Here is a 16,585-nt window from a genome sequence, read left to right as displayed (position 1 = left end):
ATAACAACCCTGACCATAATGAATAAAGATACTTTTCTTAAATTAGAATAATCTTTCTCCACAACCGTGTGCATTAATACACTCAATCCATCTCTTTCTTGCACAGGATACACAGACAGAAACACACATACACACAGTGTCATCAGACACACTCAGACTTGGTAAAGACAACATCATTTGGTTTTCATGAACACAAATGACGTATATGATTGTTAGCATATAGAGCAGGGAAGTGAGAACAGATCAGTGGTCACAGGAGACATATTTTCAGGCCAGTTGTGAACAGACAAGCCTAGTACTGACCATTAGTGATCAGATTTCTCGGGATGGATGTTAATACCAGGTCTAAGCAGGGCCATTTAAAGCTGTTCAGGGACACATGTAGTCACTTTCCTTAAGCTCTGTAAAAGTAATGCTTGGTTCATGAAGAGCAGAGAAGTGAGATCTGATCTTAAGCATTCACAGGAGACACCAGATTTGAACGTGACCTTAAGTAGCAAAACTAGAAGTTAGATATGAGTTTTATTACAGGGTAGTATTTTACTTGTTAGCTTATTTTTTGTTGCCTTATTCTGATGAGTTATGAAATCTTGTAAAAACATTTTTAGAAGATTGATTAAATTAAATCAAATATCATTTGACTGAAAGGTAACTAGTGACTGGAACTGTCAGGTAAATGTAGTGCTTTAAAAAGTACAATATTTCCTCTGAAATAGAGTGAAGTCAAAAGTAGTATACCATTCAAATACTCAAAGTATATAAACATCCAAATTAGGATTGGCTGATTCCACCTTCTTCACCTGTTTTCTTTTGGGGGGGAGGGGCAACATTTAGATTTTATTTGCAAATACAATGGTCGGCATCAGAGAATTCCTTCAACTGTATAATTGAACCTACGAATTGGCACTCTTCATATATTATATTATAAGATATTGTATATTTTCATACTCTTTCTGGACCCGCTACTGTAGCTGTTGATTTGTTTGTAGACTCCTCCACATTATTCACACTGATCACCACTTAATGATCGATGCCTTTCTTAAATGAGTAAAATCTTTCTTCAAAGCTGCATGCATTCAATCTTGTATTCATCCCCTCCTGACTTTTACATTAGTGCCCAACCCTAACCGTACTTGTACTTAAACAAATTCATCACTGACTTGTTGATTTTCTATTTGCTCCAATAGTCTCCATCGACTCCATTCGTGAGGTTTGTGAGGGTAAACAGTCCGAAATCTTCCAGCGCTACGCAGAAGGCACCTTCGACCCCAACTGCTGCTTCAGCCTGTACTACGGAGAACATGTGGAATCTCTGGACCTGGTGTCTGGCACTGGAGAGGAGGCGAGAACCTGGATCACAGGCCTGAAATATCTCATGGCAGGCATCAGTGATGAGGACAGCCTGGCCAAAAGACAGCGCACTCGTGACCAATATCCTTCATTTACTTATTTACACAGGGAGCAGGTTGCCTAATTAATGGCCTGGTGATTATAGAGTCCAACTTTATCCATTGAATAATAAAGAAAACTGTTATTACCATTTGAGGGTTTAGCAAATTGAGATAAAGTCCAACCCATGATATGTAGAATAGTAATATTATTCTTTACATTGACACTCATGTGCTTTGAGGGAAAAAATCAAAGAGCAAATGTACTGAATCTTTTTGTCAACTCTCCTTAACCCACCATGGCATCACATGGCTGAAGCAGACCTTCACTGAGGCCGATAAGAATGGCGATGGCAGCTTAAGCATCGGCGAGGTCCTGCAACTCCTGCACAAACTCAACGTCAATCTCCCTCGACAGAAGGTCAAGCAGATGTTTAAGGTACAAAAACAACAAGGCCAGAAGCACATCAAGCACAAACACAATATCACTCAGGTAGGGCTGCAACAATTCTTTAACCGAAATGGCTTTCAAAACTTCCGCAGTTTCGATTAATGATACACTAAAACAAAAAACGGGACAGGTCTCCCTGCCCAGTCCCACAAGCTGCCACAGCAGCAGGTGCAGCCTGTTGCATGTGTGCATATGTGTCCAATCACACTCCAATCCAATCTCAGCCCAGCTTAATCAGAAGTGACAAGTAGCTTCAGAGCAATGAGTTTGAAGGTCGGAGAGGATCGTCTGTTTGTTCGGGAGCAGACGCCTCATCTCTGAAGTCGGAGTCAGGAGGAAATCAACAGGTGGATGTTTATTATCTGTGGAGTTTCCCTGGAGATCCCTGTTTCTTTTGGGGCTTGAACTGAATTATGTTGGGCTTGTGGGGGAGACTGTAACTGAATTTATAAATATATGGATTGAACTCTCGACATTGAGGCGGTGGGAGACTCACACACACACATCCTCAGCGCTTTTATATTCCTTGGTTATTTTTTGCTAATGCAGTTAAATGTGAAGTCAAGTCCAACATGTTCTTTGGTGTTCTTCTATTTACACTTCAAAGGTGGACGTGTATTTGTTTCTTTGCATTGGCTTTGGATGCAATTTCTGCATGAAAAAAAAGCTTTGCTTCTTACACCTTATGCTTTCTGGACACATTTTCACTTGTTCCGGTTCTCACACTGTAGTAAAGGAGATTTTGGAAAAGCTCTGTTTTTGGGGAGGAAGCGATGCATGAGCGATCTGTGGAAAAGTGGAACTTCCTTTAGGCTCTTGTTTAGAACATGTAGATCATACATATTCAATTTTAATGACCATGATTGGTCTTTCAGATTTTGGGAGAAACTCGAGAGTCTACAGCTTAAGTCACCTCACTACTCACTATGGCCGAAGGCTACCTTAAACCCTCATTGCTGATTCATGATCAAAGTACTACTTTTAAAAAATAAAACTTAAGGCGCTATTTGCCCGAGTACAGTGTTGTCCAGCTCATTAAGTGAGTAAATTGGCTTATCAGGCTTATCAGTTGAGATTGCAGTAGGTCCTGTGAATTAACAGTCAAGACACTGACTGATTGTGATTGCTTCAGGTGTTAAGGCCGGCGCATGCTTCTGCGTTTTCACGGGCCCGCAAGCGCAAGAGCCCTTCCTGGCCCCTTACGTGCCCCTTACGTGCTTATGTATCCCTTCTTACGTGCTTGCGTGCGTCGCCCAATTTTTCTAACTAGACGGCAAAGCTACGCGAGCCTCCGGCAGCCCGCAAGGCTGTGATTGGTCTGATAACTACATCCTTTCCGGAGTCTGTTTCCGGTTTCATTCCCCATAATACCGGCAGAAACAACGGAAGATTTAGAAGAACGAATATGGACCAAATAGAAGAGCGTTTGGCAGAAGGGATCCGAAAATATGACCACTTGGATAACCTGTCACTGACTGGCGGATTTGTCCGCCAGAAAAGGCTATGAGAAGCCGCCGTGGCGATGTAAATAAACAGTTGACGAAGAAGAAAAAAGGCGTCTTCGACGAAACATGTTACTCCGCCTAGTGTTCTGGCGGGGAATTGCTTTGTAAGAGGCGCAACGCTTGGGGAAGCTTGGGGAAGCATGAATGACAAAGAGTCCTGCGACACAGCGGCGTGAAAAGCCGCCGACGCAGTTGCAGAAGCATGCACCGGCCTTGCTAGCACACAGCAAAGCCACTGACTCTGTTACACACCACAGGGATTATCACTCTGCCAACTTGACTGTGTTGCTCTAGTCCTCCATCCATAAAGTAGCTAGCCTGTTTGTCAACACTAAGTCCAGTGGACTGTTGACGGTCACCCATATGGTGCTGCTGGGTCACAGATGGCCTCTGGTGTAATGCAGGATAAAAACACAAGGGACTGATCGTGTGTGTGTGTGTGTGTGTGTGTGTGTGTCTGTGTGTTGGGGGGGGGGGGGGAGAGGAACAATCTCTCTGCTAGTTTCTTGGCTTAACCTACTTAGTGAAGAGGAAAAACCTGTGGACCTGACCTCTTACCCTGTCTGATGAGTCTTTACTAGTGGTGTTAATAATTGAATCGCACTGCTGTCCATGCCTGTATCTGTATTTTAATGAGGATGAATTACTACTCAATATTAATATTGAATTTCAAATATTTTGTCAAATGCAAATAATAGTAACAGTTTTCTGTATGAAAAAACACAATAGTAATCTATTAATCACACCACAACAGTCAACAAAACTCTGCATTTATTGCATTGTTGCTGTATATATGTAAACTGGTTACTGTTTTTTGTAAGGACACAGTAAGAATATAAAGATTTTGTACAATTACTGTGAAATAAGTACGAAAAATTTGTTCTTTCAGCAGAATAAAAAATATTTTTTATGACATCCTCCATAGTTCAAGATTAATCAAATCAGTGATGATTAAAGATCTGTAGCTATACCTGGCTAGTTAAAAATGTTTTCATAACTAGCAACACTCAATGCAATGCAGCTACAAGATTGAAATCGTTTTCCACATGAGAAAAAAAATAATGAGCAAAACCTATAAATGAGCAAAACACAAATGATGGGATCATCTTAGTATAGCATAGGGAGAAAGATGGATTAGTTTAATCCCAGGGGGAAATTAGAGTTTCACAGCAATCAAGTGACATAAATCATGAACAGATGAGATGGGAAGAAAGGTAATTGACTGACAAAAAGACAAATAATAGAATAAAACACAAACAAAACAGAAACTGGAAAGATAATAACCCTTTCAAGATTTATTGAATTCTATTCACGCCCTAATGTCCCTGTAAATTAATAATGCAATTCAAGTACTGCAGGTATTGCTGTATGTTGTACAGTAAGGTGGCAGCTTTTCTTTGCATATTAAATAAAATAAACTAGCTGAAAGACAGCAGAGATGGATGGCTCAATGGAAGTTTAGTGGTTATCAGATCAGTTCAGTGAAAAACTAAATAAAAGCATCAGACATTGATACTCAACAACCCATAACAAAGCACACATTTATTATCACAAAAAGTATTCCTGTTGAAAACCATATCCCAAGGATGTGCCTATGCCTATCTCCAGTTCATCACAATAATACTGGGTTGACTGCTTGTGGGGGAGACTGAAACTGAATTTATAAATATACTGGTTGAACTCTGGACATTGAGCCACACACGCACACACACACACACAAACACAAACATCCTCATCGCTTTCCTATTCTTTGGTTATTTTTTGCTAATGTAGTTTAATGTGAAGTCAAGTCCAACATGTTCTTTAGTGTTCTTCTCTTTACACTTCAAATGGTGGACGTGTATTTGTTTCTTTGCATTGGCTTGGATGTAATTTCTCGAGGGAAAAAAAAGCTTTGCATCTTACATCTTTTGCTTTCTGGTCAAATTTTCAGTTGTTCCGGTTCACACTCTGTAGTAAAGGACATTTTTTAAAGGACAGGAATGTTAGAAAAATACTAACATTCTCTAACCTGGACTAAGCATCACAGGATTTTGAGGTTTGTGATTTACCTATAACCCAGGGGTGTCCAAACTTTTCTTCCCGAGGGCCACATACAGAAAAAAATTTGAAGGTCTGGGCCACTCACGCCGCCACGTCCCCCTGCCCTGGAACGGAATGCAGTGCACCTCAATCGGGTCGCTTAGGGCGGGGGGCGTGGCGGCGTTCTGAGGGTACAGCTGGCAGGTCAGGGGTGAGTTGGTTGCCACCTAGTGTCAAAACTGAGAAGTACAATACAGTGGGCCATAGCCCATTACATTACAATTCATTTAGCTGACGCTTTTATCCAAAGCGATTTACAATCAGTGCATTCAAGGGTAGGGGAGAGTGGGGTAATGTGAGACACCCCCTGTATCTAGGCAACAGAACACATTTGTGGTCATGTGATCATTATTTTTTCAACCCCTCCCATTCCACCCTTGCCATGAAGGAGAAGTTGGTGCTGGTGCTGTGGTTAGAATGTTTTTTCACAAAGTAAATTTTCTTGCTTTGAACTTAATCAACTGTTGTGTACAAAAAAATTGATCCAGGTAGAAAAACTTTTATCATACATGTTGATGAACTTCGAACATATAAAACCATGTAATTGATGCTAGCTGAAGATTAGCCTGAATTGCTTAGAGATGTTGTTTTTTCTAAAATGATGGCTGTGGGGTAAAGTGAGAAAAATGCTCTTGGGTAAAGTGAGACATGTAGCACAAGTTAAGTTTTGTCTTAAACATATTTTAGTGTAATTTTACATTACATATGTTTTATTTTTAATGCCATAAACATTGTAGAAAAGCCATCATGCCAAGAAACTACACCAGGAAGACAACATGGGGCCAAGCACCACTCCCGGAGATGGAGAGTGTAGCCGCTGAGGTCATGCAAGGAAAGAAGTCCTTAAGAAAAGCTGGAAGGGATAGAAATATTGACAAGATAACCCTCAAAAGATTCATAAAGAAAAATGGGAAAGGGGAAGTAAAATCAGTAGCCTGGGGTGCAGTAGCTGAGGTAAAGAGAATATTCACAGATGAGATGGAGGAGGAGCTTGCCAAACACTTGAAACAACTAGCTGACCAGCTCCATGGCCTTGCTCCAGTGAACTAGCATTTGAATACGCAGAGAAAAACAATATCCCTGTCCCTGCCAATTGGACAGAGAAACAATGTGCAGGTAAGCTAGGGTGTGCAAGAGATCACATTAATCAAAATAATCATAAATGTGCTTAATTTACCTATTACAACATGTGTTGTTATGGTAGTTTTAAAGTGGAAAAAGTAAGTGAATCAATTTACCCCCTTGATTTCTCTGGTCTCTCCGTAGCCGGGGTAAAGTGAGAAACAAGACCACTTTTTAAAAAACAATCATATTTTCACTGCCCTTTGTCCTGAAGACATTCTGATCATTTCCATTGCTAGGAAACATCCTGAATTAATGGGAAATGTGTACATTTGACTGATTTTAGCTCGCCTAGAGGGGAGCAAATGTAAAAAATGAGTGAAAAACTGAGTGACTGATGGGTTGAGTAAACCTGAAAATACTTTGCTTTTCCATCTACATAAAACCCATGTCTACATTTTCGACATTTAAACAAGCTCCTTAAGAGCTTATTTTCCTCTGCTATTCACTGAGTGTCTGGGCAGTCAGAGAGCAACTTCTCCAGGCATTTACTTTTGATGGGAAGCCAAGTGGACACAATCGGTGCTCTGGGGTTAGCTAGAAAGAAAGACTAAGTTATAGTTGTTTCAGAACTGTTCAACGATTAAGCAAAGTGGAGTTCAGCCAAATAGTTATGTAATAAACAGCAGAGTTATTCAGTAACTAATGCAAATCAGGTTTGGTTTAACAGAATTTGAAAAAACTGACTAACTAGATTTGCATCTACTTAATCAGTTTTAATCTTGATTTGATTTGTCCTTGATTTCTTCCTCTACCCAAATATAAGGCACATAATTACATAGCTTGTGATCATAACCATTGAAGATCATTAGCAATCTCAAAGTTGGCAAGTAGACCTTGAGTTAGCATGTTGTCTCACACATTTATCCCCAGGTGAATACAAAATTGTATGCAAATCTAAACCAGTCTGAGTCTACAGCCATCATAACTTCTCTAAAGCCAAACTTACACAGTACACTAAGAATGCTGGCGTACTTTTAATGGTGTCAAATCCTTAAAATACCAGGGGCCTTACGACAAATTTAATGATATAATAAAGACACTTAATGACATTTCCCACAACTTTACCATCATCAGTGGTAGCTAACATCAATATTTAAATCGGTGTTGAAGCCTGTTACTAATCTGAGCCAGTGTCTTATTCATGAGAATCTTCTGTTGAGGATTTGCTGGTCTAGTGTCTTTGTTGTCTTTATTTCCCATTAATAGATTTTGGCTGTGCAGGAATACAGCTTATAGACACTGAAGAGATACCAAACAAATATGACTGTTATTCAATAAGAATGACTGACCAAAAGTTTGCAGATGCAACAGAATTTGTGTCATTGTCTCAAGTTGACTGGTAACTTAAATGAAGACCTAAGATTTAATATTTTCTTACCGATTAAAGCCTAGCTTGTTTTGCCACTATATAATCCCTCATTGCACAGTAGGACTGTATCAAAATATCATTTTAAAATCTAAAATTCATGAAAACTATATCGTGAATGGTTTATTTTATGATGACCAGACTGCAGAATATCTAACTGATAGAATTTGATGCGTAGACAGGATCATTCATGTATTGCCATCATTAAGTTTGAGAAGATTTGTGAGAAGTCCAACAATTAAAATCAATCAATCAATCAAACTTTATTTGTATAGCCCATATTCACAAATCACAATTCGTCTCGAAGGGCTTTAACATTGGTGTGACATCCTCTGTCCTTAACCCTCAGCAAGAGTAAGGAAAAACTACTAAAAACTTTTTTAACAGGGTAAAAATACGTAGAAACCTCAGAGAGAGCCACATGTGAGGGATCCCTCTCCCAGGACGGACAGAAGTGCAATAGCTGCCACGTGCAGGAAAACATCAAGATTAAAGTTTTTAGCAGCATTGATGAGGGTAAACATTTTGAAGAATAACTTCAATACTATATGTCAAGCAGTCCTGCTGCAATCATAGTCTATGGTCAGCATCCAGCAAGATCATGATCCACCATCCTGATCAGATCCACTATAGTCCACAGTCATTGTCCACTGCCGCTTATTAGGATCCATCATCAGCCGCGGCGTCGGACATGGTCCAACACCATTATATGATGACAACCCGACACAGGATCCGCCATTACCACTACGATCAGCCCGCACGATATAGAATCCGCCATACTGGATCCACCATTGCGACCTCTGATGCGCGATCCACAAATCGTAATCCATGGTGCGGCCACAGCGGGCCCGGATCTGCGGGCAGAAAGCAAAGGGACTCTGGGAAGGGGTCAAGTCAGTAACATGTACTGATGAGATATGACTTACTTTGATGTGATAGGGATGGAGAAGAGGAAGGAGAAGCTGGAAAGAGAAGCTTGGTGTGTCATGCGTCATAAATTCCCTTTGCGTCTTAGCGTCATCAGGGTTTTTTGCCTTGCCAGGCTGAACTTGGGTGTACACTGAGGCTCAAGGTAAATCTGACTGGCTACTGGTTTGTATGGTAGTACGATGAAAATCATGTGGCCCACTCAGTAGATCAGACATCAATACTGCTATGCCTTTTTAAACTAAACGCTTCCTATTTTAGAACATAGGTTTAGTAACGTTTTGCCCCACTAATTATTTCTAACTATAAGCTTTGTCAAAAAGGAAGGTTTTAAGCCTACTCTTAAACGAACAGATGGTGTCTGCCTCCCAAACTGAAAGTGAGAGATTGTTCCACAGGAGAGGGGCTTGATGGCTAAAAGCTCTGGCTCCTACTCAACTTTTAGAGACTTTAGGGACGACAAGTAGGCCTGAATTCTGGGAGCGGAGTGCTCTAGTGGGTTGATGGGTACTAACAGCTCTTTAATGTAAAATGGCGCCATATTATTCAGGGCCTTAAAGGTGAGGAGGAGAATTTTAAATTTAAAAAGGCTGTCCTAGAAATTTAACCTGATGATAATGACAGATTGATTGTATTAAGTAACAAACTCTCAATTAGGGGCAGAATTTCTTTAAGTAATTTTGTAGGAATGGGATCTAAGATACAGGTTGTTGGTTTAGAACCTGAGATAATGTTGGTTAACTGATCACGGGTGATCAGAGAGAAACTGTCTAAATAATGGGTAGGATTCTCAGCCGTTTCTGAGATCTCTGTTGTTGGGAGGGTATTAGTGCCAATTGAGGGCAGGAGATGGTTGATTTTATTTCTAATAGTTAGAATTTTATCATTGAAAAAGGTCATAAAGATATTGCTATTTAGGGATCGAGGAACACTGGGTTCGGTGGAGGTGTGACTCTCTGTCAGCCTCGGGTTGTAGGGTTGTTTTTGTTTTCTTCTATTAGTTTTATAATAAGTCTGAGATTTTCAACACGGTTGCTGGAGCGCCACTTCTTTTCTAGTTTTCTTGATAATGTTAACTCATTTGTCTGGGAATTATACCACGGAGCTAATTTACTATGTTTGACATTTTTCTTTTTTAGAGGTTATTGAGTCTAATGTGACTCGTAATGAGTCTGCAGAGCTATGGACAAGATGATCGATCTCAATGGAGCTCGGGTTTTTAAAGAATTTGTTGTTTATATTGACGGGTTTAAATGTAATTGGAGTTATTTCCTTAAATTTAGCTACAGCACTATCAGGTAGACATCTAGAAAATGAGTTTTTTATTAGTGGCATATATTCAGTTCTTGAAAAATCAAAGGTTATTAAATTATGGTCTGATAGAACTGGGTTGCGCGGAAGTACTGTTAAATGTTCAGCGTTCTGAGGGACAGCTGGCAAGTCAGGGCTGAGAAGTGCAATACAGTGGGCCATAGTCCATTATATTACATTTCTTTTCATTTAGTTGATGCTATTATCCAAATCGACTTACAATAAAGGCCGGCGCATGGTTCTGCAACTGCGGCTGCAACTTTTCACGCAGTTGTGTCGATGGACTCGTTTTAATTTATGGTTCTCCAAGGGTTGCGCGTGTTGCAAAGCAATTCACCGCGAGCACTAGGTGGAGTAACGCTTTTTGTCGAAGACGACCTTAGAGATCCCTTCTTTGTGTGTGGAAGTCGTCGTCGACTGTTTATTACTTTAATACTTTTACTGGAGGACAAATTTGTCCCTTATCTTTTTCCACTGCTTCGTACACTCGTCGACCTGCAAACCGTTAGCCGAGATGTCCTTCCAGGAATTGCAGGCCATCTGCATGTCCTTGTATTCCGTCAATGACGGGTTATACAAGTGGTCATACTTTCGGACCTTGTCATGGGAATTTCTCAATAGTCAAGCACAAGTCATTACAATGTCTTTCTGGAAGTTTATTCTACATCTGCAGATGGGCATCAATGTACAAGACCATGGAATAGATTTCATACAATGAGCAATGACATACAAGAAAAGCAGCACTTTATACATCTCCAAGCCCCTCCTAGAGAGGAGACAAATGTTATCGGTCAACCTCTTTCATGTTAAGCAATAGGTGACCAGTATCCTGTCACCTACTCTTTCCCAGACCCTTGGAATGTAACATCTGTTTTTCAAGATCCCTTTCCCAATGTTTACAACCACAAATCCCCTGTTCTGTTAAGTCTTTGTTCGGTGACCCTGTCAGTGAGGAAGTCATATAACAGGTTTGAGTGCCACCCTGACCTCTCAGGGATAATTTGTCATCTTTCGAAACATCAAAGTAGTTCCTCATATCAATCATTGCCCTAATAGTAAAATTTCTATCACAGACCTCTTCTGCCAAACGCTCTTCTATTTGGTCCATATTCTTTCTTCTTAATCTTCCGTTGTTTCTGCCGGTATTATGAGGCATGAAACTGGAAATGTGACTCCGGAAAGGATGCAGTTAGCGGACCAATCACAGCCTTGAGGGCTGCGTGAGGCTTGCGTAGCTTTGTCGTACAGTTACAAAAATTGGGCAACGCACGCAAGCACGCAAGAAGTTGTACGCAAGCACACAAGAGGCACGCAAGGGGCTCTTGTGTGCTGGCGTACCCCTTCTTGCATGTCTCTGAAAATGCAGAAGCATGCGCCGGCCTTAAGCGCATCAACCCCGAGGTACAAACCCAGAACAACAAGAATCAAGAAAGTAAAACTTTTTTTTTTTTTTATATTATATTTTAAGAAATTGATGCAGGCCAATAAAAAATGGTTGGCGGGCCGCAGTTGGCCAAACTATGGCCCGCGGGCCATAGTTTGGACACCCCTGATTTAGACTGACATATTCATCAGGATGCAGCCAAGTCTCAGTGAGGGACAATAAATCTATGTCGTAATCTGAGACTAGTTAATTAACTAAAATAGCCTTAGTTGACAGTGATCTAATGTTTAAAAGACCACATTTAAAAGTCTTAGTTTCCTGTGTTGTTTCAGAGGTTGTTTTAATTTGTATTAGATTTTTGTATGGAGTTCTCGCTCTGTTATTGATTAATTTCAATAATTGAATCGGACGGTGGACAGACACAATCTCTATTGGGTTGTGTGACTGATCCAGAGGGAGCGCAGAGAAGTGTTTAGCACTGCAGCTCTGCTTCCTGGTCCCAACTCAATAAGTGAGGTGATTTGATAATACCTCACTTATCAAATCAGCGAGGTATTTGATAAGTTGGGCCCTGCTGCTAAAATGTGTGCACTTTAAAGGGATATGTGTTCTTAGCAGAACAATGATACATTTATGTTTAGTTAATAAAAATCTGACCAAAGGACACAATATAAAAGGAAAATGGTAATGGTTCCAAGATTGATCCTAGATGTTTTTTTATTTATATATTTCTAGTCTTGATGACCACTCAAAGCTCTTTACAGTTTTCACATTCAGCCATTCACACACATGTTTTTTTCGTGCCCATGTGGTTCACAGCAGAATAGACAGAGAAATGTTTTGTTTGCCGCAATTTCACTGTTTATTTGTCCAACATGTAAGTAACATTAATGTTTGCAACACTTCCTGTAGCCTAAAATAAAAGCACCCCATAGTTTCTCTTGACTAAATCCAATGAGAATCACTGAGATTAGATTTTTTTTGCAGGTTCTCCAGCAGAGGTTTTGTTCAATGTGGATACTTGCATATATAGACCTGGACAAAAAGCTTTGAAGAAAGCAGAAACTGCCATGCTTTTAGATTTATGAATCCATAGCTGTTGAGTTAAGAATGCAGAATACATGCTTAGTAGCAACTTAAGTTCCTAGATTCATTCATAATGAATAGGAATAAATAGAATTTGATATGTTTTAGTTTTTTGTTCTTTTCCAAAAAACAAAACACAGCCCTCCAGCTCTGCTGCTGTTATGTTTTCCTCCTAGGGCAATGATGTGTCCTGAATAAGAAGGTTGCTTTGGAAAGAATACTTTCACCTAAAGAATGAATGAAGATGCTAGTTAACAGGTGCTGTGTTTTTATACGGTTTCATCTTGTCATTGTGATTTTTATAGTAACAAAATATAACCTAAAAATAATAATATTCACCTCAGTAGGTGTCAACCAAATGTGTCAACCAAATGTTCCAAATTCAATAGAATTTAAACCATGCCAAATTCAATTCAGTGTTCACATAAATTACCATTATTTTCACGTCATGGCAGGCCACGGCCCCAAAGTTGTCCTTTGTACATAGATTCCATTAAATTCCTGGTGATTTACTTTATGGGCAAAGCCTTTGCTTTAAAGGCCAAAATTATGAAATGATTTGTTATTGGGAAGGTAGGTAACTCTACAAGCTAGGGATCCAATACAACACTTAATTTATCAGAGAACTCAGAGATGCATCTCTTCCCAAAAGCATGGTGAAACTAAATTAAACTGCCATCAAGACATTTTAATTTGACTATCTTTATTAAAGTAAAACCATGCTCAAATTATCTGTACAGAAATCCACATTCAAAGAATAAAGTCCCTTTAGAATCGTATTTACCTGCTGTCAAAAACAAAACTCATTTTAGATCTACAATAGTTTTTATAAAGGCCAGTGTGAACTGAGCTGCTCAGATGGCCAAGATCTGAATAGCACAGACGTCATCGCCCTACAGTGAGTGGCTGCCTCCGGTGCTGCTTGGCATATGGAGCCGCTCACAGACGGCCTCGTTCAACTTAGGCAAGGATTTCACGGGTCACGGTGTGACATACTGCAGTGGTCTAGTTAACCTTGTTCTAGTACACAACCAGAGTGTAGCAATCTGTGTGTGTTTTAAGCTCATTACCTGTCTAAAACCACACCCATGTAAAGATCATGGTTAAAATCTAATCTCAAAACTAGTGAATTCAATGACAATGTTGTAAAAATATCATAATTTGTGATTGTGAATTTGTAAGATGTTAATAAGAAATAAGCCTTGTCTAAAAAAGTGGACATATAATTAAATACAATTTCAGTGACATAAAGAAAAGTACAGAATGTTTTCAATTCTAATCTTAAAGTAGAAATTTAACATCACAGAGTACATATTACTAATTTCTAATAAAGTACTGTTTCCCACAGAATCAATTGAATCTATGGTGTTCACAATGGTGCATGTGGAAAAAGGTCAGTCACGTGCAATAGATTCCGAGTGACAGGTACAAAGACTAAAGAGTGAAAGTTCTAAAGTGAAAGATGGAGCTGCATTGTGGCCACAAACTGCAGCTGAAGCTGGGAGATCTAATCCCCATGCCAGACTGGCTGTGGAACGCCTTCCTCTTCATTTCCGCGCCTATGTTAACAGATTCCACTTCTAGAGATTCCAGGTCATGCAGATTTTTTTCTGGGCTCCGCTCGCAGTTCACATGAGAGTAGACACAGCAAATTATCTTTCCGCACAAAACAATCTGTCCAATAAATGTTTGTACACTTCCTGAAGCGTACCCACTTCAAAATAAAAGCTGATCGATACTTTTATTAATGAGTTAAGTCTTTCTTCAGAGCAGCGCGCATTCATCAGCCGCTTGCTCGCGCTTTTCTTTTGCGCTCTCTCTCACACACACACACACACACACACACACACACACAAACACAGCGTGTGATTAGGTACAGCCTGGTAAACTTAGTATATGCATGGAGCTGGAGGAGATGGTGGTGTGCTCGGTTTGGTTTGACACTGTTTGTGCAGCGAGAATGAGTCTCAAGAGAGGATGTAAATTACTGACAGAGCTGCTAAATACTGTATAAAATAGTGTAGACCATCCATGGTCTACACATGGATGAAAAAAAAACACATTAACACTATAAGAGGACTTAGTGGAGCTGTGCATGGCTCCCTGGTGTCTGTCCCGGCCTTGGTAGGGCTGTAGCCGGGCTGTGTGCCATCTCCCGGCTGTGGAGCTGCCCGTGGTGTCTGCGTCCGTAGCCAGTGATGTTATCGCATGTTAATTTTTACATATAATTTTTAAACGGATACAGTATAACAGAATGTATCTCCCCATAAAACAGTCCACCCTGAATAAACTGCAATTCATGTTGTAGTTTGTGTTTTTGTTGAATGTCTTGAATTTTAAATTATAGCTTTGCTCAGAAGATGAACCAAACTAAATCTGTCTCTTCTACCTGGTGTCTAGGAGGCTGACACAGATGACAACCAGGGGACACTTGGCTTTGAGGAGTTCTGCTCCTTCTACAAGATGATGTCAACCCGCAGGGACCTGTACCTCCTCCTGCTCACCTACAGCAATCACAAAGACCACCTCAACACCGATGACCTGGCCCGCTACCTGGAGACTGAGCAAAAGGTACACAGTGCGTGTGCATTTTTCTTATTCAGTGTCTTGTCAGACCGCTAGAAGTGACTCCACTGATTTAACATTGTGCTCCTTCAAAAGTGAATCAAAATCGATGCACCACCGTTATCTTTGTTTGTATTCCTTGTCAAAACCTTTAACCGACATTACCCATGATGCAACTGGCAGTTTAGTTTGAGAGGTAGGTAGGTGTGTTGTTTCAGCCTTCAAGAGATGTAGCCTAAGCGGGGATCACTCATCACTGGAAGCAGTATCCACTGGTACACAGAATGAGGTTCTGTGATGGGACATGATGGGAAATGTATTGTTGTTAATGTTCATTTCTACTGCATTATTTTTACAACCTACACTTAATTTGGATCAGCGGCCGAGTGGGCCTATAAAATCTGTAGTTGCTTGTCTGCTGAATTCTGACCTTGTATGTAGAGACAATGGTGATGTAGTGTGCCATCAGTCTGATGTTAATCTGTAGGGGTCCTTAAAATTAGAACAATGTAAGCATACACTATACCCCACATGGAAGGAATAGGTTTTTATCAAGTGTGTTTAATCCATTTTCAAACAGGATGTCAAAGCAGTTTCTGGTTTCACCTCCCAAAGACCAGATAACTAATAGACCGTATCTGGCAATATGCTGCAACCAAAGGCACTGAATTGATTGAGGCACTATTATTGGTGAAGAAACTGCTTCAAAAAATATCTGTGAGATATATTTGTCTCTGACATTATTATACACCCAAATGTTGATATTCCAGTTGTTGTCCAGATTTATCAAATAAATCTTTCAGTTGTGGATGTATATTGCACAAGGTACTAAAAAGGTGCTTTCTGAAAAGTGAACCTGAGATAGGAGAGGACAAAAGATAAACAATACTGACATTGAGCGCATTGATATAAATTATACCATTGCCAGGAAAAGAAAAAAAACGGCTAATGATCAAAACATTTTTATAAAAACGTTTGTGCTCCTATGGCCAATTATGTCTCCACCAGGGTATTTGAATGTTCTGATAGTAATATTTCAAAAAGTAAAGGCTCTATTTGGATTGCCTGATATTAGCTCCACTCAGAGGTTTACTCGTTTTTTAGTTATATCCAGTGTTTTAGTTCTGGTGCTGTGAATGAGACCGTTTTATTCCTCCTGGTATTGTAAAGTGGGTTCTTTAACATGATGCCAAGATGGGTTGCTACAAACCGTTGGCATCTGTTTCTTTGTACACAAAATATAAAAATAAGACCATGCGTTTGTTTGACTGTTGTTATCAACTACATATCTTACTGTATTTCTCAACACTCAACAGCCAGGGTCTGTTCGCACACAGCCCAAAGTAAACTGTGTTCCCAAAGCTGAAGGTTTGGTTTCAGTGGTGCAGAGCAAAC

At 40.0% G+C, this 16,585-nt stretch overlaps 1 protein-coding gene across 12 annotated transcripts in view; it reads left to right on the top strand.

The window, feature by feature from the left end:
* Positions 1-16,585, top strand: part of plch2a (phospholipase C, eta 2a) — a 199,706-nt gene that overhangs the window by 141,956 nt on the left and 41,165 nt on the right. For all 12 annotated transcript variants that reach the window (XM_053424354.1, XM_053424358.1, XM_053424357.1 and 9 more), the window contains 3 exons: positions 1,188-1,433; positions 1,700-1,827; positions 15,026-15,196. In XM_053424354.1, coding sequence (XP_053280329.1) covers positions 1,188-1,433; positions 1,700-1,827; positions 15,026-15,196 — 545 coding nt within the window. The remainder of the gene's footprint in view (positions 1-1,187; positions 1,434-1,699; positions 1,828-15,025; positions 15,197-16,585) is intronic.

The sequence above is a fragment of the Pleuronectes platessa genome, chromosome 6, assembly GCF_947347685.1.
Source record: "Pleuronectes platessa chromosome 6, fPlePla1.1, whole genome shotgun sequence".
In the NCBI taxonomy this organism is placed as follows: domain Eukaryota; kingdom Metazoa; phylum Chordata; class Actinopteri; order Pleuronectiformes; family Pleuronectidae; genus Pleuronectes; species Pleuronectes platessa.
Note: the sequence above shows the minus strand (reverse complement) of the source record. Positions and strands in the feature narration are given on the sequence as shown.